The 25971-nt window shown below is 39.8% G+C and overlaps 2 protein-coding genes across 2 annotated transcripts; one reads left to right on the top strand and one right to left on the bottom strand.

Moving 5' to 3' along the window:
- The first annotated feature begins 1905 nt into the window (after positions 1-1905).
- Positions 1906-4236, top strand: LOC113753429 (U3 small nucleolar ribonucleoprotein protein IMP3). Its single transcript, XM_027297574.1, has 4 exons — positions 1906-2126; positions 2266-2373; positions 3222-3296; positions 3853-4236. The coding sequence occupies exons 1-4, from the start codon at positions 1993-1995 to the stop codon at positions 4082-4084; spliced, it is 549 nt and encodes a 182-aa protein (XP_027153375.1). The 5' UTR covers positions 1906-1992; the 3' UTR covers positions 4085-4236.
- Positions 4237-5782: 1546 nt separating this feature from the next.
- Positions 5783-24682, bottom strand: LOC113753829 (auxin transport protein BIG). The gene is made up of 14 exons (XM_027298088.1): positions 24264-24682; positions 24014-24120; positions 23315-23480; positions 17122-23201; positions 16403-17017; positions 16062-16242; positions 15394-15628; positions 10766-15316; positions 10465-10687; positions 9797-10201; positions 9362-9505; positions 8044-9069; positions 7064-7567; positions 5783-6903 (listed from the first exon to the last, which is right to left on the bottom strand). The coding sequence occupies exons 1-14, from the start codon at positions 24538-24540 to the stop codon at positions 6085-6087; spliced, it is 15333 nt and encodes a 5110-aa protein (XP_027153889.1). The 5' UTR covers positions 24541-24682; the 3' UTR covers positions 5783-6084.
- Between the last annotated feature and the right edge of the window lie 1289 nt (positions 24683-25971).

Below are 25971 nucleotides of genomic sequence, written 5' to 3'. Positions count from 1 at the left end.
ACATTGCAAAACCATCAGTACTTATGCCCCCACTCTCATGAAGACTCTGGAATTCCAAAGCTCGGCAAGAAGACAGAGTTAAGTTACCATGAAGAAGAATTGAAGGAAACGGAAAGGATTACTACGTTCTGCAACACTACTAGTCCAATCAACGATGATACAGGAGTACGTAGCCGAAGCCGGAAGGGGAAAACACAAACTTGAAAGCTTGACCGATCCAAATATTTAATGTTTACATTTTCACGAAACAAGGCAATCTCAGAAGTTAAATAACATGTAAAGTAAATCACCTTAAAAAATGTCAAGCTGTAAATTAATGCCGCTTTTAACTACTACTACTACTAACTCACTAGTAGTAACTAAACAACGCTAAAAATCTAAAGTTTGATACGACGCAACCCACCCCAGAATGCAGCATTCCTTGACAATACCAATACAGACATACACGCGGCGGCACCTACGCTGCATGGGATCGCAAAACTCAATGAAACAGTAGTGTAAACTAACGGTTGGGGGGTGAAGGAGAGATGTGAAGGGAAGGACGGTGGAGTCTTTGCATTATTATTTGATAGTGGGGAGATTCGAAGAGCAGGTTAAGTTAACTAATCACTCACGGACCTCCGAAGTTGAAGAATGTTGGGATCCTGTTCGGTTTTTTAACCTTGACATTGGATGCTTGCATCTTCACTTTTTAACTTTGACACTTGGATATGGATAAACTTCAATGGCACCTAAAAGAGCTGGAGTAAAAATTTAGCTAAACAGAGAATAAAATTTATCAGCTCATGAAATGGGACTTCAATGGCACCTAAGTTTGTTTGCGAATCAATAAATCGCATTAGCTTTGACGAAGGAATATACATAAGTTGCAAAAATGTGAGGGGTATAATCTTTTATAGATATTGTCATGGAGTAATTTTTTTTGAATCCAGTCATATAATCTAATTTTTACCACTAGGAAAAAGGATGTATTCATTAGTTTCTTAAAGAATGCCAAGAAGAACAAGACATTCGTACAAGATCGATTCTCAACAAGTTAAGTGGTACCAGCATCACTTGTGCCCACCACCCCTTTTTTCTTGTATTCATATTTGTTTCAAGAAAAGTACTAGAAGAATGAGGAAACAATAATTATAGCCATCAGGATTTATATATTTCCTTAATGAGGCCGCAAATCATCCTAGATTTTTTTGCCCATTTCGAGTTGGTGAATTCCGAATCAAATTCTTCTTCTTTGGTTGTTGCCAATCAAGGTCAATACAGATTCATAACCCTTTTCTTCTCGACCGCATATTACATCACATCATTAAATTGCTACCCTAAATGATACTGGGACTTTTTCCCCAAATGATTCAACCCGAGCTTGTAGCTCGATATAAAGTGGAGGTAAGCTTAGGACACCATCAAAAGCATAAAAGAAAAAAAAAGGGGTTAATATTATTACTTTGTACCCTTCAACTATTATAGTTGGATTCCCACTTTGATTTTTAAAATTTAAAATGAAACGGCTTAGTTCTTTAAATATAAAAATCTGTCACGCACACTTAAAGTAAAATCGTTAACGTAAGTGAAACAAATTATTGTACTTAAGTGGGATAAATTCTATGCTCTGAGGGATTAAAAGTGGAATGAACTCACAGTTTAATGACAAAAAAACTGTGATAAATTTTATATTTAGGAGTTTCATTTTAGAGGACGGGGATCAAAGTCGACATCCATGCATGGATGTATGGTTGAAGGTTGCAAAGTGGAATTAACCGTCAAAAAAAGTGTCAAGCTGATTGCTTGTCCGAAGTTCTACGAGAAGGGGCTTGGCAAACGGGATCAATTCTTTTTGGGCTGGACTGCTCTTCTACCCAATGGCCTCTGACTGCTATGAGCCCAATACGCAAAACTGACGAATTTTCCCAGGCTTCAAACTGAAAACTGCCACTCTTTCTTCGTCTTGCACTCGGCATCCGTCAAAGGGTTTAGGGTTTTTGCGATCTGAAGATGAGAAAGCTCAAGCATCATGAGAAGAAACTCTTGAAGAAGGTCAATTTCTTGGAGTGGAAAAGAGAGGGAGGTCACCGAGAAAATGATGTCATACGTCGCTACCACCTCACCAACAGAGATGATTACAAGAAGTAGTACCTCCCATTTCTCCAGTTTTGATCAGTATTTTGTTTTTATCTTCTTTCGTTGGTGGGTTTGTTTTGTTTTGGGTTGATAAGCTTTTTACGGCTTCAATTTTGATTTTGCTACGTTTTTTTACTGGATTATTAGGTATTCAAAACTGTGTAGAATGGTACAGAAGCTAGTGAATATATTGAAACAGATGGACCATACTGACCCTCTTCGGATTGAGATGACTGATGCTCTCCTCGAAAAGCTGTGAGTTTTTTGCCTTACTCTCTCCAGCCTTTTTTCCTCTTATTGATTAGCAACCTTTTGGGTTACAGCTTTTTCTTTTTTCTTTTTTTTTCCAACTTTCATCTGAAGTCTTAAGCATTGCTTGTAATTGAACTGTTTGGAGATGATGGTAGGTGAAAATCCTTCTTTTAAATGTGGTGTTTAATGTAATTGAGCTAATATGTTTCCTAGCCATGGTGGTTTCAGTGGCTTCAATAACAACATTTGATTGCTAAACGCATGTTCTGGGTGTGGCTTCTGTTGAAGTTATTGCCATTTCCGAGCAGGGTAGTATGGGGTTGGTGGGTGTCTATTATATTGAGCCAACAGCCTGCTGATGATTGTTCTCTGCAGAACCATTTGCAGAACGAATATTTTGGACTACTGAAGAAATGGACCGCTGACATTATATAGATTCCTTGCAATCAGGAAAACTTTTTTGTTTCTTATGTCCAAATTTCTCTGCTAAAAGCTTCGGATGTATTGATAATGTCTTCTATATTGATTAGGCCAGCTCTGTGATGACCAAGTAGAAATACTGAACATTTTGATGTTATGGAAGATTGGATCGTGAAGCAAGAAGGCTAGGATTTGTTACACATGTTGAATATCTATTGCATGACCTTTTTCTTTGAGAATCTGTCTTGGGATTCTCTCTTTGTTAGCTGCTACTTCATATAAGGAAGATGCTCCCACCCCCCAACCCAAAAAAAAAAAAAGGGAATAAAAAGAAAAGCCAATGAACTCACTTTTTTCTTGGATTATCAAGTTTTTAATCTTGTGATCTATAATCAATAATTAATTCGCCACAAGCTACCTTGTCAATGCAGGTATAACATGGGAGTGATACCATCCAGGAAGAGTTTGGCTTTGTGTGATCGGTTATCTGTTTCATCCTTTTGTCGGTAAGTAAGTTGCAGATTTACATTTGGGTGATTATGAATTTGATAATGTTCAAACAGGAAGAATGCCTGCTAAAATGCTATCCAAGGGGAAGAATCACATCATGGTTTTTATTTTTTTTAATGAAAATTTGCACCCTGACACGAAAAAAAAAATAAACACGCTTGGCATTACTAACAAGGTAAAAATGCTAATGCTAATGGCAAGAATACAGTAGAGAAACACGGTCACCCAAATAAAAGACGAAAGAATGAGAAAGATGAAAAGCCAACAGCTGTTGACAATTTACTGATTTTAGATTATTAAACGATGTTTCTTTAGTACCAACTGGTCTAATGAGATGCCAGCCAGTCAGTTCAAGTTTCATGTTAAAAAAGTTCATTTGCAGGTTACAGGTTAAATGGCTTGGTCAATTTGGACTTTTCTGTTGACTGAGAATTAGATAGTCTGCCATCTAATAATCTTGTGTCATGTTCCATGTACATTTCTCTGTGACTGGGATTTTGGTGATGCAAGAGATTTCAAGTCATACTGAGGTTTGTCAATGTCTTTAACCAGGCGAAGGCTTTCTACAGTACTGGTGCGCCTGAAGTTTGCTGAACACTTGAACGAAGCTGTGACTTATATAGAGCAGGGGCATATTCGTGTGGGGCCGGACACAGTTACCGATGGTTCGTTTCTAGTTACAAGAAATATGGAAGACTTTGTTACTTGGGTAGATACATCTAAGATTAGGAGAAAAGTCTTGGAATATAATGACAAGTTGGATGATTATGATGCAATGAACTAGAGTATTACTGATAGATACTTGGGGAACTGAAAAAAGTATGTAAGCTGAACCCTATTTTGTCATCCAGTGAGGAGATTACATACCCTTTGTTGCTCTTTCTTCACAGCTCTTTTGTGCCCCTTTAATGAAATCATATTTTGTTCGTTCTACAATACTAAGTGCAAACTGCAAAGTCATAGCCATGTGAATGGGTTAGGTGCCCAAATCCAACTCAGATCTATTATATTTTTCGTTGGTTGGGGTTTAAATTTTCAAAGACAGATCCAAACCGTGTGAAAAATTCATGGGTTTTATAGAGGGTTCACGCTCATTTTCAAATTCAGACTCAAATTCCACCCAAACCAACGTACGTACATGTGTGTGTGAAAAATGCATGCAAGCTTCAATATTGAGTATAGATAAAAAGTTTCAAGCAAATAGTAGTATTATTTCAGTCCATAATTTTCTGCAAACATCCTTGAATGTTGATTTGATTCTATCTACTGAAAATATGAATTATATTTATATTATTTTTGATTTTCACATGTTTTACTATTTGTAAATTTAATTTTTTATTACATGTTAAGAAATACTCATGGATACTTATTAGGCATCCAAACCCATGAAGATTCGAGTCTGATTTTGGTTCATGCTGTAGAATTGAAATTGGATATGGAATGATATGCAAAAAATTAGTATCGGTATGAACTAGTTGTATCATTGTAATGAGTTTTGCTTGGTACAAAAAATGCTTTGGAATAAGAATCAAAATTATTTTTCTTTTTTTTTTTAAACAACAAACATTTTTTTTTTTTTCTATTTTCCAGATTGATAGTCATTCAACTCTTCCTGAACAACCACAGGCAAACACCATCAGACCACCGCCAATCAAAATCCTTAATTTGTTCGTTTCTCTCCAATCACCAGGCGACACTCATACATACAAGAATCAACAAACTATTTTAACCAAAAAGTCTAACAACAATTTCCAGAAATTGAATGGGAATTTTTGTACTTTGAAATTAAATCTTTAATTCAACTCATATAGTCCATCTAAGGCCAATACCTTTCTTGTCATCAGGCATTACCCGGGCTTCCACAAGGAGAGGAAGGCATCAATTAGGGTAAGGAATGAGGAAATGTTAACTATGAGGAAGGAGAAGTGATGTGAAAAGAGAGGTGACTGATGAAGATGGTATGAAAGAAGAGAGATAGGAAGAGAAGAGATCCACTAGGAGAAGAGGAGGAGAAAATTTTGACTGCTGTAAAGAAGGCAAAAGAGGACGGAGAAGGACAGAAGAAAAGAATGATACTGATGGATAAAAGAACGGCAATCGATAAGAAATGATAGATGCGAGAAGAAAAGTAGGTGAGAAATGAGAAATTTTAATCTAAATAAAAAATTTTTTTAAATCAAACCTACATGAGAATGAAATTTACGAATTGTCAAAACCTCTTACTCCCGTACCCATTTTTCAAGAGAATATGAGGGTTGACAGTTACCACACTTTTAAAAATCATTCTAAAATCTTGAATCCCGTACCCATTTTTCAAGAGAATATGATACCAAATCCAAATTCCAATACCCTCAAACTAAGCGCTCCGTTAGTAACTGTGGATTCGGATTTAGTGGATTCAACCAAAATCCAACCTAATGAAATGCATAACAATGCCAGAAATTTTGATCCGGGCAATTCGGCCTTGACAATAACACGCATCGACATCTAACAGCTGTGGCAACGCATTTCAAAATTGGATGTCATCTCTTTCTCTGTGACGTTCCTTTTCGTGTACAGGGAATATAATAACAAGCAATTCTCTACAAATTTTGCCTCACAAAATTTCAGTTTTGGCCTTAAAATTTGGCTGAACAGGTTAACTCCTTATACTCACCAAAAAAAAAAAAAAAACTAGTAGCTTCCACACAATAATTAAACATAATGGGGCAGAATGCAAAATAGCTTCCCCCTCCCAAAAGGGATTAATTTTAAAAAAATCTCTCCTAAACATGCACCTGTACATCAGCTCCTCCCTATTGCAGCATAAACAAACTCTTCAGGTCGGGTAAACCCACCACTAAGCACATCCGCTAAGCTGCCAATTATATCAAAAGCTTCCAGCAAATCCGTAGCAGACATCATGTCATCAAGCCAAGACAACAGCTCCTTGGAGAAGCCGACCATTTCTTTTACATTTAAGAGCTTCTCTTTCATGAGCACCTCCCACATTTCCAACCTTTTACTTTCTTCTTCCGGTTCCACTGCCTTTGAAGAAATTTGTGTTTTAGCTGTACCCGCAGTAGCAGATTTCTTTACCTTGAAAAAATGCTGCAGTTGCTCAATCAAACCAGCGTAAACGAGCATTGGTTGAATGATTGACAATAAGTCGTCAGGTCCACCAGTATCTCCTGAATGGATGTCACTAGTACTACCCAAATCAGGTCTCAAAGAACTCGTCAGACTGGGTGATGAGCGGTTCATTGGCCTGCCATGAATTCGCTGCATGTAGGCATGGTATATCCCACGCTGCAAGAAGGTACGGCGATGTTCCAACCATGACTCGTAAGACTCTGATAGAAGTGAACTCACCATCATAAATTGGACAGTTTCCTCCGTTCCAGCTGATGGTTGTGTGCCAGGACTGGATGATTTCAATTCAAGTGAAGACGAAGCCAAGTAACTGGAAATAGATTTTTCCATTGCCTGGCGCTGAGAGGAGTCATGATCAAGAAAATGACGAGCCATTTGAATCATGAAAGGTAAGAAGAGGGAGTTACTTTCCTTTCCCCCACCTCTACTATCTGCACTAAATGATGCACCGGTTGCAAAACGTGCCAGCATCTGCCAAAAGAAATCACAGTAAGCAGCTATCATTGACGATAATCTCTAGGTCAGAAACAGGTCAAACAACAATCCCAAATACTAACAAGGGGGCAAGAACCCAGACGAGGCTGGGTAAAAGAAGTCTATAGAAAGAAAAAGGAAAAGAACTACTACTGACCAGAACAATGTCATAAGTCAACAAACGGAGACGACTTCCATCAGCACGCCCAAGAGCATTAAGGTAATCCCAATACTGGTCAACGTAACGCGTGTATTGCGACATTGGAACTGATGGACCTCTCAAGGGGAATAAATTATTACACAGAGTCTCATTGTTTCTGAGGGCAGCTCCATCCCATTCCTTCTTTGGATTCTTGAGGGCTGCATCAGCCCTTTTAGCTTCCTGATGGCATTGAAAGTGTATGATGTTGAAATGACTGACAGTTGTATAAACACAATCTCCACGAGCATTTCCTGAAGTTCCAACACCAAGATTCACCCGCTTGCTGTAAGTATACACCCCAAGCAGGTCAGTGGGTCTCAACCGGTAACCCTCTCGGCAAACCATGCAAGCCAGCCCGTCTTCCTCTTCTTCAACGTCTTCAAAACCTTCAAGAACAGGCTGAGAAACCACAATACGCTCACCACCATCAGAAGAGACCTCCTGTCGCATCCCCAATCCCTGGTTTCATCAAAAGCTGCTAATTAGATGCATAGAGATCAGCCAATAAAAGTTAACAATAGGCTAAGCTAACAGAATACAACTCTTTTCCTAGGTCTGCGTGTGTTTTTTTTTTGTGTTTTTTGGGGGGGGGGGAAGAGAGGGAGGGGTCATCTGTGTGACAGTGCCCACAAGTGCCCCCATGATGCACTGCTTTTCCAGAGCTCGAAAATGTACCAGTTTACTAATATTCTTGTATCGGTGATCGGCATTCTAAATAATCTTATTCCTTGAAACAAAAAATGCAAAACAAAAAGAAAAAAAGTTTCACTCTCTCATATCAGATGAAAGGAGCACAAAAGAGATGCCTCCATCCTTTTGTTTACCGTACCAACATGAGAGGTGATGGGGCTGCAGCAGTTGGGGGTGTAGGCAATGCAAATTAGATGCCATAGCAGACTCTGAAGGCACAAAGACAATATTGACAAAGGAAGTACCTTAAGTAACTCCTCTCTCTTCCTTAGAGCTCGACGCCTCATCTCATCTCTCGTGGCATGCCTTAAATGGCAAACCTTCTCGCTTAGAAAGCCATCGCCCATTCCATCTTTATCCGAGAGTGTGTCCAGCAAGTTTTCAGCCCTAGCTCCAATCTCATTTTCACCAGCGACACCTTCCAAAGTGTGAAGCAGAGGTAAAATACCACCTTCATATATGCACATTTGAGTGGCCAAATGCCCCAGTGACAAGCCCCTTAGCATGGATAGTATAACTGGAACAGACGGCAGTTTCAAACCGAATACCCATTCTTTACTAGATTTGAAGCCAGCCTGGCCTGTATAAGCAAAAGTATCCTTTAGATGTCTGACCGCAGCTCCAGTAATCCCTTTTTCTAATATAATGTCCTTCAACCTCTCTCCACAGGAACTTGTCTTAAGAGACTCCGAAACCCTAACAAAATTCTCCAAAGCAAACTTCTGTTTGTTTGCTTGTTGGGCAATGCTCTCATCCCTTGGGTTGTCTTCGTACTGTCTCTGCAGCCTGTCAAATTGACTCCAGTTGCGCAAGTAAGGATCAAAATGGTCAATGAGAGCTTCCATTGCTGCAGGCTCTCCATATGTCAAATAAGGCAAAATTCTAGCAACCATTTCTGTGTTCCTCTGTTGTTTGCTTGATTTCTTAAGACCCGTTGGATGAGACAACCTTTCGAGGAACATCAGTACTATTTTTTTGGCTTGTTCACTTGCACCAGTTTCTTCACTAGACACAGCTGCAACACCAGGTGCAATACTAATATTTTCGCTCTCATTTGCCTCCAACGTCAGACTCTCCACAATAAGTAGAATACCCTCAGCAGGCTCCATTGCATCCACAAAGAAAGCACGCCTTGCTGTTTCAAGGAGTAGACTTAAAGCTCCCAGCTTTAGTAACGCTCTTCTGTTTTCTCTTTTCTTGCAACATAGCATAAGCAGATCAAGCACGGCAATTAGCTGCTCTTGGTTAGACTTCAAATCATCTCGCAAACGCTGCATAACCAAAATCAGTACTTGATGTCAAAATTGCAGAAAGGATAAGCTTAATTGAAATAAAAGCACCAGAAGAAAGGCTAAGGCAAACCCTCTCTCTCTCTCTCTGGCCCCAAATGGAGCAGGACTATACTTAAAGCGTTATATCATTATGACAAACCAAAAACACAAATAGCAATATCTTGGAGGCTCATTAATAATCACTAAAATCAAGTCCCTTCTCCTATCCAACAAGGAATAAATTATCCAAACAGATCAGATAAATCTATCAGGAATAAAAGTATCCACATACCTGAACCATCCCCAAAAGAATTTCCAGCCCACCGCATTTGCGGACAGCTCCTGCTATTGCAAACTCAACCTCCGGATCTTGAGATTCTTCTCGATCCTCATCCAATTCCTTGATCATAGGCTCGGTAGCTTCACCATCCAACCCCTGCAAAGTTTGAACGAATTAACTACTTAAACTCAACTGGAAGTACATGGGGGAAAACAGAAAACTCAATTTTTTTTTCACACAAGATGAACAGGAGAGAATGGTATGTACCATGCAACAATTGCAAAGAACATAAAAGGAAAGCATCCCATAAAACTGAGGAATTTTTCTTTTAATCTTTATTCACCAGCAGTCAATCAGTTCATACAAAAGTACATAAATTCCCTGAAGCTGTAAATTTAGGAGAACAAAATAAAAAAAAGATATGGAGGTAAAACCACAGGACCAAACCTGAAGTCGGTAAGTCACTGTCATTGGAGGACAATCCCTGCTTGATGCAGTGCCACCAGAGGAAAGCATTGTCGTGCCAGCTAATGCATTAGAAGACTGATTATTAGACTTTTTCCAGACTTGCTCATAAACCTGAGAAATACTTAAATCAAGAGAGATGATGTTTCCAGCTACTAGCAGCTCCATGCCATAGTCATCTTCAAGAAGACCCAAAAGATCCAATTGATGGCAGATTTTATTTTTAACATCCCGCATCAGTGGACCAATCTCAGCACTTGAATAAGGATTTTTTGTCATTGATCCCCTGATAAATTCTTCCTGAGTGTGAGCCTTGTTCAAAATAAGAAGATAAACGGCCTCTGGTTTGGAGGGGCAAATGAGATTACAAAGCTGCTCCAAGATGAACTGCATAGAAAACAGCAGCTCTTTTAACATATATTTAAAAAACTTGCCCACCAAAAGAGAAGAACAAATGACAAGATTTTGCATATCTATTACAAGAACCAAAGATCTGAAGGAAATCATGCTGCATGTATTCTAATAAAAGATTTTACAAGAACCAAAGATTTTGTAAATCTCCACAACTTAATCACCCCTAGTTAGTAACAAAGTATAAAGAATTTAGGGGGAAAAAAAAAGATTTGACCCAGAAGGATTTCACTACATACCAATGAAGCTCGTCCTTTTCTTTCCTCCCCATGAATTTGTAGACCACAGATGCATGCCTGGATAAACTGATGTTTATTTTCATCACTCTCGAGCAAGAGACTGTCCAGAAGATCTTTTAGAAGACGATTACAATCACAAATCAGCTTTGTCTTCTGTACAATCAAGCCCCTGATCACAATTAGGGCCTCAAGAACTTCAGACAGCAATTGTTCTTGCATAAAGCTGCAAGAATATGTAAATGGGATTAGCCATCAAACATGATTAATTCACAGCCAATCCAAATAAGAAATTTGCACTTACCGGGATCTAATATTGCGAACCTCCAAAAATTTTCCCAAGAGCTCAATAAGCTTATGAAGGATGAACCCTTGAGAGATGTCAATGTGTAAACTCCTCTCACAGGATTCAATGTTACTCACTTCTTTGGAAATCAGCTTACACAGTGTAGCTAAACCTCCACGTACAGTTAAGAAAAGTCGGGCATCCTCAGAATCTATCATTTTAAAAAGCAATTCAAAATACTCGGCAGCATTCTCACCAGCAGCCAAAGTTGCTGGTAACAAAGACATCAGTAAAATTAGTAACCGATAATGTCTTGATGAACTTTGGCCACAAAGCAAACTGATCAACATGCACATCTCAGAGCGTATCGACTGCGAACAAGCACTTAATATAAGTTCCGTAACCCAAGATCCCAGCTCAAATGATGCTATCCCACCTCGAGCCTTGCATGCACGTCGCTTCCATCTCAGTGCATATTTCAGAGCCAGGTAATCATATCTATTAGGTCGAGCCCTTGGACCACTTTTGACTGCCTGAGACACTTTGTATTGCCTCCTCACAAAATCAAGATATGATGCCCCTTTCTCCCACTCTGAATAACTCAACAATTGAATATCTTGAGTTTTTTGAGCACCATCCCAGTTCTTCTCAGATGACTCAGAAACAGCCTTGCTTCCACTTACCTGTCCACCATATCCAGGCACATTAGAGCGATTCTCATCCTTTACTTGTGAAGCTAAGGCAGGTTTCCCATTCACTTGTTCCTTTTCTGCTGCATCAGGTTTTGGTGGAGTACATGCCAGAGATATAATCCTCAGACAGGGAAGAATAACATGCTCCGATATAGCAGGATGTTTAGCACCCAACTTAATGGAAGAAAATAACAACTGAAACGCGACCCTTAGTCTCAATTCCCAGAATTCATCACCCAAAGAGCATACATCTGAGAGCAACAGCAACTCCTCGCGGGTTGCAAGGGCAATATCCATTGAACGGTGATGCTCAAGGCAGTATAAAACCTTCTTCTGAATTAAACTATTCAGTTCAACCACTGCATTCATGTCACCCTCAGAGAAGGCACAGAGTGCTGCCCTGGCCTGGACACGAGCAGTTTTTGGGCCTTGATGGATATTATTTTCAAATAATTCAGTCAAGATGCCAGCAGTAACAAGCTGTTTCTTGGAGTTTGAATGTTTTGAAAGCACCTGCAACATCTCAAGGCATTGTGCAACAAAAGTGGTAGCACAACCATAGCAACTATTAGCTGACCTTGACACAACAAATCTGGAGGCAGACACTGCATCATCTGAATGTTTTAGATGCAAGTAATTCATTAAGACCCGTCTAAGACCTTGAAGGGTCTGAACACTTTTGCTCACAGAATCAAAAGCTGCTTTACATTTCTCGCCATAAAGGACACCAAGAAGGGCAATTTTCCGGTTTATCTTGTATGAAGGCCCAGACAAAGACGCCATCATCTGCTGAACAGAATCCTTTTGTTGAGAATCCATTTCATTCTCACCAATACTTGAAACAATCTTCAGCAATGGTTTCTTGAATCCTAAAAGCTGCTGATATCTCCGGTGAGCATTTTCTGATTCAGATTCTATTGCTGTCAATCCCCGCTTCATGTCTTCATCATTTTCCATGTTATCAAATGTAAAACTTGGCTTCGCCATGAAATTGAATTCAAAACGACCATATTTGCTGTAACCACACTCATTGCATAAAAAGGAATCAAGATTCTCATAATTAATATTTCGGCATTGCCTACACTGGTAAGCATTCTCATGACAGTTACTGCAAATACCGTGCTTGTCTGTCACAGGTCGACTACAACGTGGACACTGCAATGGCTCAAGAGATAAAGCTTGAAGATTTTCATAAAAAGAATCCAACTCAATCATGAAATTGCAAGCAGTAATTGGTATAGGGAAATCAACTTTTAGCTCTGTCTGATTAAAACCAAGATGACAGGTTTTTGCACGCTTCCACAATGACCAATTATTCTTTAACTCTGATAAATCAGCCACAGGCCTGTTGTTGTAGTAAAGGTTCAGGACTTTAACTGATTTGGACTTGCGAGCATCATGGACATTCATGGTAACACTCTGAATGGTGTAGCTGCCAGTACATTTCACAATAATGCGATTGTCTGTGAACTTTGTTTCTGACTTCAAACTTTCTAGCTTCATCCTGCTGTAGGGCACCTCAGGAGAGCTGCAGGCTACACAAGGCTCACTTTCCAGATAGTATCCATCAAATTCCACCAAACCACTTAATGTGTTGTATATTCGAGAATTCGGGTGATTAGCCAACAGCTCATTCTGTGAACGAAGTGTCTCAAACATGCACTTTATCACTTCAGGAGTCAAGCATCTGTCTATAATTTCATTCATCTGTTGCTTTGAATTGCTATCTGGAGTCCTTCCTAGCAATGAGGTAACCAGCTGTGTGTATTCAATGATGTTCTGCCCATACATCGGCAGAAATTTGACTTTCTGCAGGAGGAGTGTTAGGAATTTTTCCTTGAAAGGATGATTTCCATGATGCCAAATCCCATTAAGAACACACTTTGCTTCAACACGTACAGAACTTGAATTCCACTCCAGTAGAAACAAATCAATAAATTGTCTCAAGGTGTCACCATCATTCTCAGTGAAGACATCCACCACTGGTTCCATATCCAAATATGACTTCTCCAAACCAGGTTCATTTCCCTCTTCTCCTTTCTTCTTCTTTTTAGAATCAAGGGGTTGTGACCCAGACTTACTTGAGCTTGTTCCTCCTTCCCCACCTTCAGATTTGTGCAAAGACTGGTTAACGTCCTTTCCTGTATAAAAGGCCAAACTCAATAGCTTCAAAGTCTGGACAACACACTCTTCACCAAAGTAGAAAATTCCCTGCACAAGGTAGGGTAAAACATCAGCATGTCTCATACAGTACTTCTGCCAGTTACGAGGGCGTGCTGCAGCTACTTCAGCCATGGTCGACAGACATTTCACTATCTTGACGCTTCTCTCATATGAGATAGGACTTTGAAAGCCACCGGATTTATTTACATGTTTGTATAGCTTCTTCACTTCACTCGAAACTTGCCAAGAATCCCGGACACTGTAGTAATGTGTTTTACTACCACATAGGTGCAGAAAAAGCCTTCTTGCATATCTTCTGACAAATGTTGTATGTGGATTATTGATGTAACTACACAAAATATCCTGATAGCCTTCAAGCTTCAAATCCTTACAAGAAGATGTCTTGAAATATTTGTCTTTCTCTCCACCCTTGTCGTGCTTTTCTGGTCGAATCAGACTGTAAACAAGCCGGAACGTATTCTCCAGCAATAGCCTTGGGTAGTCTGCAAATATATCTGTACGATGTGATTTGGCATATGCATCTGAAAAGAACGGTGAGAAATTACCCGCAGGTAGTTCTCTTCGGATGGTTAAGAGAGAACCACAGCCAGAGTTCAACCCTACAGAACTGTCTGTACTAACAGATGAGGATTTGAAGACATGGACCAGCTGCTGCAAAATATCCATCAGATAGTTTACAAAACTTTGCTGTCTAAGTAAGCCACAAGCTCGAACTAGATGCGAAACAGAGTCCAATTTCTCATGGCTTTCAACAGTAGGTGAACCAGAGACCAAAGAGAAAGGTGGAATCTGGACAGAGTTTTTGTCATGTCCATCTCCTGTACTGCTCAATTTCAGTGCAGAACCATCACTTCCAGGTTGATTCCAATTTCGAAGCATAAGCGTAAAGAACATAAAGACAAGGATCACAACTTCACCAAATGAGGAACGGCTTCTAGCCACCAAAGGTTGGTTCAAATTTATCTCATCCAAAAACCATTTAACTAACTTCTCCAAATCTACATTTTCAGGCTCTGAGCCATCATCAAAAGGTCCACCCATAGCTGAAGATAATCTATAAAAGAGTTGCATGATTGGAATGGCCTGAACTCCAGAGGTAGTTGCCATCCATCCCTTCAGTTGTTCAAGGAGCTCAGAAAGAACTAAGGAGTTCACAATCCTCTTCGAAGCGGAAATGGTAACAGGATCAAATACAGAACCTGTAAACACCGTGGATTCACTGGGTTCAAGCTCATGGATAGATCGAGCAGCACTCTGGATACTCATATCAGCTGAAACTGGTAAAAGATTTGGATCAGCCAAATCATCAGTACCAAAGTGAATTTCATTGCCCTCTCCACTCAATGATTCCACTTCGATTGGAATTGCTGTCATAGGATGATCTCTTGAATGAGGTGGTGGAAGCCGGTCTGCATCTAACACTTCATAGCATGCTTCACATAAATCGAAGTCAGGGCAAACAGTGCAGTGCCATCGTCGCCGCAGTATAGGAACAGTAGAGCAGCCATCACAACAGTACTGGACGGATGACGTAATGTTGTCTTCTTCAACCATAATGTGAGTATTTCCTGTTGCTGCACTTGTACCATCAACTCGAGCAGGAACAGCTGCTGCATTATCAGACACATCTTCTGTACCTAACATGGTTTGCTTTGGAAAAGGAACCTGGAGCAGTCTTGAAGATATAGCCAGGCTGGCAAAAGCAACAATTTAAAACAAATTAGCACACGGTAAAATATCCCTTAAACTGATTAACAGAACTACATTTACCTGCTTGATGTTTGAACAGCCTCATTTTTTGAGAATAGGAGTTCCTTAAACAATGAAACAGCAGGAGCAACATGATGTGTGCCAGTATCATTTGCATGCAGTGCCAGACACTCAGCATAACAATATATTAGTTCTACTGAAGATACAACAATATTATTCATAGTCTGTGTGTCAGGATGCTCCATGTCCAAAATCCCCCAGAGCACTTGCATGAGCCCATCAACAACTTCAGAGCCTAACTTAAGAAAGAAGAAGTAATAAGCTTTTCTGGTGTATAATGTCACAAGAATGCGTTTGTGTGTGTGTGTGTGTACACGTGCATGCATCTGTATCAAGTCTAGTTAAATAATCTGCAACTGTTGGCCTAGACATCAAGCAGCATAATCTATTCGCAAGGAACATCCATTCGGCAGGCACAAAAAAGTGAGACAAACAGTGGAAACCAAGGATACTAGATTCTTGCCCAATTATTGGAGTGAATTGTAAATCCACAAGATACGGCACCAGAAAGAGCACCAAAGAGGGTATGTTGAAGATTGTTGGCAAAGAAATATGGGCAAATCAAGATTATAAAATCAAACCAAAATGCAACATGTCTACAACAAGTCATCGATGCATAGGCAACATGCATGAGCAAAGAAGGGTAGTCCTTGTAACTCTAGCATTACCATTTGCCTCCAGGAATGCAGCCAAGTTTGAACGACGATGTAGTGCAATCTTAGAAACTGCTCGCATCTGTGCTGTAAACTCCTCAATAATCCACCCTGCTGTATTCCCACCTATCCCCAGTTTCGAAGAAAGGATGGAAGTGGATTTCACTACTCCAGAGAGCCGCATTGTGTCCTTAACCTAAAACAGACCTCATCAGATACCTTTACTGTAAATAAATATGAACAATCAAGTGGAATAGGTGAATATGTTTATTACACTGTCATACAAATCTCATTTACCGAACTCTAAAATGCTAGCAAAAGAAGCTTCTCAGAACAGGTATGGTTTTGGTAATTACTTGGTGATACTCCTCTTTTTTGGGGAACAAAGCCTGCAAGACCCGCCCAGCAGAAGCCAGTAGTAAAGGCTCTCGATCACTTTCAAATATTGTTTCCAACAGCTTCTTGCACTTCACTTTATTCAGCTCCAAATTAGCCTCTTGAACTTTCAAACTATCCTGTGACTTGCAAGAATAGATCCTTGACAGAAGTTTGAGGCCGTCAGACACTACCTGCTCCGGAAGAGGAGCAGATTGCGTAGTGCGGCATTTCCTCCTGGATTCTGAAATCCATGAATTTGAGCCAAGCACACGTGCTTCCATGTCTAAAATTGCATCCATCTTCTCCTTCCAACCAAATTCATCCTTAGCTCGACCATAAACCTCCAATGAATCTATCCGTGGGAGAGCAGATCCATTGAAGGTTGGTCCAATGGAGATTGAAAATTCTTCATCAGCAAGAAGCGATTCAGCCACTGTGAATGGTATATCATACCAAGACCTCATTCCTTCATCTAATTTTATCACTCTCTGAAAGATAGTAATCTCAGAGGGAATATGATTTGCTGATGTATTACCGACATGCACACGGATCCCAACCACGACAGTATCAGGGTTCGAATTAGCAACAGTAATCTGTGGAACCCATACAGAAGTGTTAGGGAACCAACTGATAAAACTTCAATAAAACAGACATCAATAATCAAAACCTGCAGTAATTAATTACATGGCAACATTACCTTAAAAGCAGAAGGACTAGGACCCTCCAAGAATCCATCTTCAGATGCCAATGTTTGTTTAGCTCCTTCAGAGTCACCATTCCTGATTGCATCACCACTTAACTTTACCTCTGGTGTTATCACCACTGTTTTCTCAAAAAAATCAAGTGGGAACTCTGGTTTAACACCACCATAAGCTTTATTGTTAAGGATGCCAGAACCAAGTTTTTTAACCTTCTCAGATGTAGCAGTTGCACTATTGTCAACCCCCATAGGAACATGCCAATAAATCTGAAGGCTTCCATCATCATGTAAAACAAGACAGTGTATCTTGTCCTTTGATAGGGGCTTGTAAGCAGTAATCCCTACCAACGCAGAGGTTGAACCTACCGCATGCCGCATATTTTGAGCATGTATTTCATGTTCACAAATTGAGACAGTAAAAGCAGCATTTGATTTCAAACTTGAAAAGCAGAAGAACAGACCAATGCCACATTGTAACTCTTTCCAATGATGCAATCCAGCTGCTCGGAGCTTACCATCTGGTTCACTGTCAAGTAAGGCACAGACTTCAATTACAGATGTTGCATCTGGATTCAGGCGACCAATCAAGGTACTTCCATCTTGATAAGACATAAAAAGTAGCTTATGAGATGATGAATAGCACAAAGACAAGCCTTTGGAATGAATTTCTCTGCCTTCAGTTTGAATGATTTCCTTCAAAACTTTGACCCCCACATTTCCTTTCATTGACAACTCTAACCTGTACAAGTAACCACTTTCTGAAAGGACAATGAGGAACACTCGTCCCAAAGAAGACATAACAAGAGTTGCATCCACAATCATGTCATCAGACAATGTAACATAGTGCATGGGGCTAATATTGTCCTGAGACAAGTCAAATATTTTCACAAATTTGTTAGTGATCACCATTAGCTGAACCTGAGAGCCTGGTACCCAGTCTACACGCCTGATATATGCACCTTGCAGAGCAAGTTCAATGGCTAAGCGATCAGTCACCTCCCCCCGATGATTTACTGTAAGTACTTGACAATCTTCATAGCCTGCTACAGCAAGATAATTGTCTACCACTGAATTAAACACAATATGCACAATCTCAAAGCGAACAACATTCTTGGAAAGAGGCTTCACATTAGCCTTGTCAGCCGTCACAGGTGCAACAGTGGCTTGTCCAATCAGCTGCCCAACATCAAATATGGCTACTTTATCACCTTCTCCCACTGCAAGTCGTCCTCGACTACTAACACTGAGTAAGGATTTGACAAGAGAACCACTAGATAAATGGGATTTCAATTCCTTGGAATTTGAGTAATCTGCCTTTATCTTCAAGTCCAAAGATCCACTCTTGTACGCCTTCTTCAACTGCAATATTTCAGCACTACAACAAAGCACTTTATCCTCATCCAGGGTAATCCTTCTCTCTCTTGAGAGGTTTGAGTCCCTCCTGCCTATTATGGAAGGCAACAATGATGAACAAAGTTCTAGAACATGGTCTTCAAGATCAAGCTCCGCAAGAAATTCTGGCATCCCATCTTGAACTTCTTTTGGAATAGACAATTTAACAGCGTAATCCTGTTCCACTACAGCATCTTCATCAACATCTGAATCACTCTCAGGTAGCTGATCCCCATTCTCAGGGAAAGGAAGAAATGATTGAAGGTTACCATCCGCACCATGACGGGGTGAATCATGACCTCTGGTGAATTTTCGGGGCTTTAAGCATAAACAGCTGCTCCCACGGACACCCCCTGCCCCACAGTCACAGAAAAACCGACTAGAGCGAGAATAGACCACACGGTGACCGCGGTGACAAACTTTTGCACACACGGAGCAGCAACCTTTGGAGACTGTCAGATCACACGTGTAACAGAAATACCAGTGCTGTTCCATGAAATTACTACCACTGGATGTAAATGTGCAAACTTTAGATGCAAGTGCCCTTTCACTGTTGCTATCCTCCTCATCATCTTTGTCTACACTACCCACCTCCCCATCAGACGTTCCATCATCCTCATCCTCATCAACCGAAGTAGCATCACAGTCAACAGCTGCCGCAGCTCCTTGACTGACAGAAAGGACCAAAGCATCTGAATTTTTCCTAGAACCAAGAGGTCTAGGAGATACAGGTCCCACTACAGAACTGCCTCCAGGTAGAACTTTTCCAGAAGATTTATCGTTTGAGTTCTTGACAGACCCGCATTCACTTAAAACAGTTGCGAGAAATCCAAATATGTACTTTAATCCTTGAAGAAAACGTTCATCACCACCCAGTTTCCCCAATAACATAGCGGTATGCTGCAAAAGTGGCTTGATTAACATCTTTCCTCTGGAAAGTTGAAGCATAATATTAAAATAAGACTTTGCTATGCCAAAGTCAAATAGAAGGAAAGCATTATCAAGGGGAACCAGCATGGCTTCAAATAAATGCGTGTGCAGTTCTTCAGACTTCGACTCAAATGGTGGGGATAAAATGCATGTAATGAAATTTATGGTTGACTCTCTCAAGGAGACTGAAGTTCCTTTTGCACAGGTAACCTCACTGGATGGTTCCAAACAAGATCCTAGAAGCCTCTGTTCAAGCCATTTTGACAGGCATTGCAAGTCTATGTCCAGAAATTTCTGCTGCAGTTTCTGTTTGACATCAGGGCACATATCTCCAGATAAAAGATCCACAAAAAAGTTTAAAACTTTTACATTAATTGATTCAGAATTGCAATTATCCAGTGATTCTATAAGAACTAACACATCACCATGTAGTGCACTGTACAACTCCCGAAAGTGTTCAGAAATGTCTCCAACAGAGAGGAAATACTTGAATATCAGGCCTTTTGAAGGGTCCTTCCTGAGACCATTAATAATGTCAATAAAATTGGTAACCAAGCACTCATGGATGGTGCAATCGACTCCTACATTATTGATATTATGCAGAAACTCTTCCATGTTCTTCAATATAAATAAGCTGCTATATTCAGGCCCCAGATTACCACTCAAGCTTTTGTATATAGCTTCACATTCTCCATGAATACTTTCAAAGACTCTGTCACACTTGATTGTTAGCACAGATTCAAGAATTTGACGGAGTACCTCCACCTCTGTGAAAACAGTTCCTTTAGCAACTTTGACCTTCAGAAGCCCATCTAGGACACCAATAATTCCTTTTATGCTAAGAATGCAAGAAAGAAGAATTCCACTAGACGCCTGAGCATGACATGGGAACCCATGCAATGAAACTTCCCAGAAGACCTTAGATCGATATCCTACAGCCATCTTGTCAACGGTTTCACCCAACTTGGGCAGAAGTTCAAAAACACTATCCAGTTGGCATGGATCATGACCCATTTTATCAAGGACCTCAACTTGTTTGGATTTATCAAAACTAGTATGTTTGAGGAGCAATAGGGGTGAAAACCTATCTGCAGAGGAGGAGTCATTATCAAAGGTCAAACTGAAAGCCTTCTGATAAGCTCTCAAATAGTTCTTCAGGAATGATGAGAACAATCTCACTAGCGTAGCTATTTGATCATCACCCAAAGAACTAGACAAGAAGCTCTCCGCTAAAGCAAGAAATTCAACATCCTTAGATGTAAGTTCTTCCCAGCTCGGACCGCCTGAAGTGATGGAGTTCTTCTTTGAGTATCGCCAAATACCAGCACCAACTAAGGATGACATGAGAGTGAGCCATGATCCTGTCAGTAAAAAATCCCAGCCTCCTTCCCCACAATCATCTGATATGCACAACGTATGCAAATGCTGGAGCAACCCCATCACCACAAGTGGAATATTGACTTGCTTGCTGAGAGCACCAGCATTGCTTAAAATTGAATGGCTAAAGTAAAGAAAATGCTCTATCTCCAAGACATGAGGAAGCTCTAAACCCCTCAACAAAAGTACGCGCTCTGATGTGGATTCCATTATTGGAACATCCCAACAAAGCAAAAACATGTATCTTTCAACAATTAGGTCTTCAGCATTTCCAGGTTTTTTGCCTTTCCAAAACCCCAAAATCCAAGACAGAGAGGCAGATAACTCATCCCATGTCATATTTAAGCAGTCAACTGGTGGTGCATCATCCCCAAATACAGAAGCAGGGAGAGTTGCAATATCAATCAATTGATTTAGCAAAATCTTGTTCACAGGTGCTTCTTTGATCCACACACCAGTCACATTCTCCAATATCATAGGTGTCCAAGATGATAAATTATTTGTATTACTTAAAGAATTGGCTCTTCTGTGAGAGGCCTCCGTCAGCTTTGATCTGAAGACTGAAAGCAATGACGACGGACAACCATGAGGACAATACAACATGTGGCGAAGCACTAAAACCAACCGCGAAACCAATAGAGCCCAGCATGATAGTGTCGCGCTGCCACAACCAGAAGATGGAGCATCAACAGTTCTCAGTGAAGAGAAAATGGCATTCACTTGAGCAGCCTTCTCATCAGTGGAAGATAAATGAAATCCCATTAGAAGGATCTCAATGTGAAACACGGATGGAAGGGTCTTGAGAAATTCTTGAAGACTAGGGCAGCTAGAACAGATTGTTTTTGCCTTCTCAAGAACAAAATTGATAAATGTCTGATATATCTTGGCCCTTAGGTGACAACCAACAGAATCCACCTGTGAGATGAGGGCATGTGCAAGCAAGGCAAGGGTCTGATCATTATAGACAAAACTACCATTCTCAATGGCCAGTATTTTCTCAATAAGTGACTCCTCAACGACGGCAGACAAAGAATGCTGAGAAAGTAAGCTGTTAAACAGTTCAAAGCAAAGCTCAGGCATCTGCTCAAGCTTCTTCTGTTCATCCAGTGTAACACATGAACCAAGTGTCCTCTCTTCAGAAGAATAGCCCTGATGATTCATTATCGACAGCAGAATACCCATATGCTCACAAGTAAGCTTTCTGCAACCATCCTCATACACTCCTGGACTCCAGTTAGGTGACAAAACATCATTTTTCAAAAAGCTGAGCAGCTCCATAGCAGCTTGAATTGGCATATTGCTGAAGTTGGAAAGCGAACTGGCTGCAGGTGCGGTTTGATCTAGACCATCCACAGATCCCACAGAGCGACCGCTTTCTGAGAAAAGGTCCCCAAATAGAGCATCATCTTCATGACACGCAGCATTTTCTGGTTCATTTGATGCTTTTATAGAAGTGGAACACGACCGCTCCAATTTGGGCCTTAATTTGACACCCTCAGAATGAAGAAAGAAAACAAGGTTAACCAGATTATCCACCCACTGACCTGAAGGTGGAAAAATTCTAGTCAACAGCTCCTCAGCTGTGTATTTCTTCAATAGATAGATCTTCTCACTACGAACTTGGCATGCTGGAGAATTCATGTCAAAACCATCAGGATGCCCATCATGTTTTGTACCATTGTCCTTAAGCTGAAATACAGAATACGAAGACTTCCTCACAACCATTATCAGTTTGATCACATGAATCACCACCCGTGGGAAGTACACCAGAGGAGGCTTAAGGTTACTAGTAGACTTGTTATACTGCCACACACTTGAATCCAAGTGGTCCAAGATTGATGCTGTAATGCATGCTTGAACGTTCTGAAGTACATTACTACTGTGGAATACTGCCTGTACAAGTTGAAGAAACTCTTCCATTAACAATATTGTCAAACTGTCAAAGCTACCTTCACCAGTAGCATTGTTCACAAACTCAAGGCCAATTCCAAACGCTTTAGGTAAAATGTCAGCAAAAGAAGCAAAAGATTGCAATAACGCTGCATCAACTTTAACATATGGATTGCCTTTTGCAAGATATCCTAGTAACTTGAATATTCTGGCACAAAAAGACATTCTCTTTCGCAGATCTGCACTGGCTATCTTCTCATCCAACAGATCCTGAAGTCCCAAAAGTCCTCTGCAAAGGAAAACAAGACGTGGCATGCATTCCAAATGAACCAGTGCTTGATGACGAGATAGAGCATTTAACTTCATGAAATCACGCCGAAATGACAGTCCAATAGACAATTGATTCAAATCATCAGATTGCAACTCTTCAGATGCCAATGTCATTAGAAGATGGTCAACAGCTTTTTCTTCAACTGAGCACCTTCCCCCTTCAAGCAAGAAAAACACGTGTTAGAAATTCAAAGTACATGAACCAATAAATAAATAAATCAACAAGTGCCGGTTCTGATCCTTCCTTAAAAACCTACGGATTTATAAATACCTTGAAGCATGCACTTGACGTAGTCCTGCACTTGAATGCTATCATCTTCAACAGCTACAAATGGAATCAAGTCAACAAGTATACTTGATGCGTATGGCTGTGGCAGATCCAATTCTTTATCCACTCGATCATTAAGTGCTATTTCTAACAGCTGGAGAAAATTATTCTGAGACAAAATACAGGAGTTAGAGATGAAAATTTTACATATTTCACAGACATACAGCCATACACACATTTAGATGCAGATGTTCCCAGGCAAGTATATTAGAAGGATGTATTTGAATGAGCATGGCAGAAAGCCTGTGCATAATTGAACACAGCAGCACGTACAGGGTTTCTGAGCTTCCTTTCTCAGATATACTTGAATTCACTGATCTTTCAATGTCCATTTGACATGAAATGGACATTTTATCAACATTTGGCAGAAAGTTTAGAGTCGGTAATAGTTCATGGTTTGGAGAAAGGCCAGCCACCTAAAAGGTACTAAACTCTAATTTTGCTGTCAATCATCAATACGACAAAATGCAATGAAAAGGACGAGATGACATTTTGTCCTCTACTTCATGTATCAATTAATATCACTTCAAGTATCAAGCAAACTTCACCATAATGAACAGAACAACAAATCCAATAAAAGAACATAATGATGTTCGCAGATGAAACCCACGCGAATTTTCAAGAAGGGAAAAAAAGATAAACCTGAAGACTCAAATCTTCATTGCCAGAAACTGATTTGTCCAAGAAACACAAAGCAAATTCCACCGACTTCTGCACCACAGCCACAATTACCGGTTCCACATGCTCCACTGCCACATATTACCAGAACAAGAAATATAACCTCCAATTGTCTTTCAAAAAGAAAAAAAGTTCTACAAAAGAAAAAAAGTTCTACAGCTTCGCATAAGCTGGACTTTGAGCACAAGGAATGAAATTAAATAAGCTAGAGAACCTGAGAGGGATCGAGTGGCGATGACTACTGCGGTTGCCAAAGAAGCAACAGCTTGGATTTGAGACTGCTCCAAAAATTCAAGTCCTCGCTTCTTATCACGACCGTCAGCGACGGCGGCGATCGGAGAAACAGAGTACTTGAGAATTGAGTAAAGTTTCTGGAGCCCTAACTTGAGCGAGGAATCGGTGCCAAGTCTCTTAGAGAAATTATCATCGCTGAACGAGGACGATAATGATGAAAGAGCATCGATGAGTTTGGCGATCTCCTGGTCGGCCATGACTCCGACGCGGAAAGCAAGCGATCAGTGCATTAGAGAAATGTAAATGCTGTTGGAAAGCAGAGAGCTCTCGTCGCCGGTGAGGGAAACAGGAAGGAAGAAATCAGAAATATTTACGAGACTGGAGAGGAAGAAATGATGATTTAAGTGGGAAGGGTTTAGTGAGGAAAAGGAATTGAAATAGTCCTTTAGTTTTACTCCTACGACCAAATTCTTCAGGTCCCTTGATTTTTTTTTTTTCCCTTTCACCAGGTTCTTATACCGAGCGTGATAACGATGTATGTTAGGCGGTTTGGGAAAGAAATCAGACACATACACGAGTCTCGTGGAAGAGCATGCGTAAGCATTTTGCTTAATCTGCAAGTCAGTCTTGAATATTCCCCTTCAAAATAGAAAAGCGAAAAAAAAAAAAAAAAAAAAAGTTTCGTGGTAGTAGTATATTTTTGGACTGTATTTTTTTTTTTTTTGGAAAAAATTACACTGTAGTATATTCTTAAGAAGTTGTTTGGATTTTTTTTTTAGGAAAAGCTATAGTGATATATTTTTTAGGAGTGACATATGCAAAATAAAAGAATAATTAAAAAATATGCAAAAAGAATATTTACAGAAAATTTAAAAAATTTTCTCCAAAAAAATACCAATCCAAACAAGAGAATTTTCAAAATTTTTTCCTCCCGCCTCCCATTCTATTCTCTCTCTTTTTTTTCCACTTTATGGAAATATGGATGATAGCATGTGCGCGTGTAATGTCCAATTTCGATTTAGAAACCTACTAATTTAACTATTGTAACCTTCTGTCAAGTAAACTATGAATCTTTTTGTCACGTGGCAAATTACATTGTAAAAAAAAAATGTGAATAATAGAACCTACATGCAAAGTTAATTAACTCAAGCTCATTATGCTCATTGGATTTTGATCCACTTTTTTTAATGTTTAAGTTTTAGTGATTGAAGTAAAAAAATAAAATAAATAAAAAGATCGAGTTTTCATTTAATATGTAAGTATTTCATGATGAGAAGACTAAAGTCTTCTAGGAGATATAATAAAATGTCATCTCAACTAAAAATGCTCGCAATAGAAGATAAAATGATATCAAATTGTAACGATGAATGAAAACATTTCTTTGTTTGATTTTATTTTTATTGTTCTTTCATCAGCTCCTGTTCATTTCCTATGCGAGTAACACGCAGAGAATGTTTTTCACCAGCAAAGAGAAGCCTGGAAAATCTGATATGTGCAGCAAGTTGTCAATATTATCAAATTGATGCCTATAGCTCAAGAATTTACCACAGGTTCCAGAATCACCATATCATATCAGTGCTTGTCTTCGGTAAGATGTATGTCATTCATGCTCGATTACATTCAAGTACTTTTGTGACAACTTAGGATGGAGTTTGTGGATTATACTACTATAATCTTCTCTCCGTCCC

Source organism: Coffea eugenioides, chromosome 11 (genome assembly GCF_003713205.1).
Source record: "Coffea eugenioides isolate CCC68of chromosome 11, Ceug_1.0, whole genome shotgun sequence".
In the NCBI taxonomy this organism is placed as follows: domain Eukaryota; kingdom Viridiplantae; phylum Streptophyta; class Magnoliopsida; order Gentianales; family Rubiaceae; genus Coffea; species Coffea eugenioides.
This window is presented reverse-complemented; position numbering and strand designations above follow the sequence as displayed.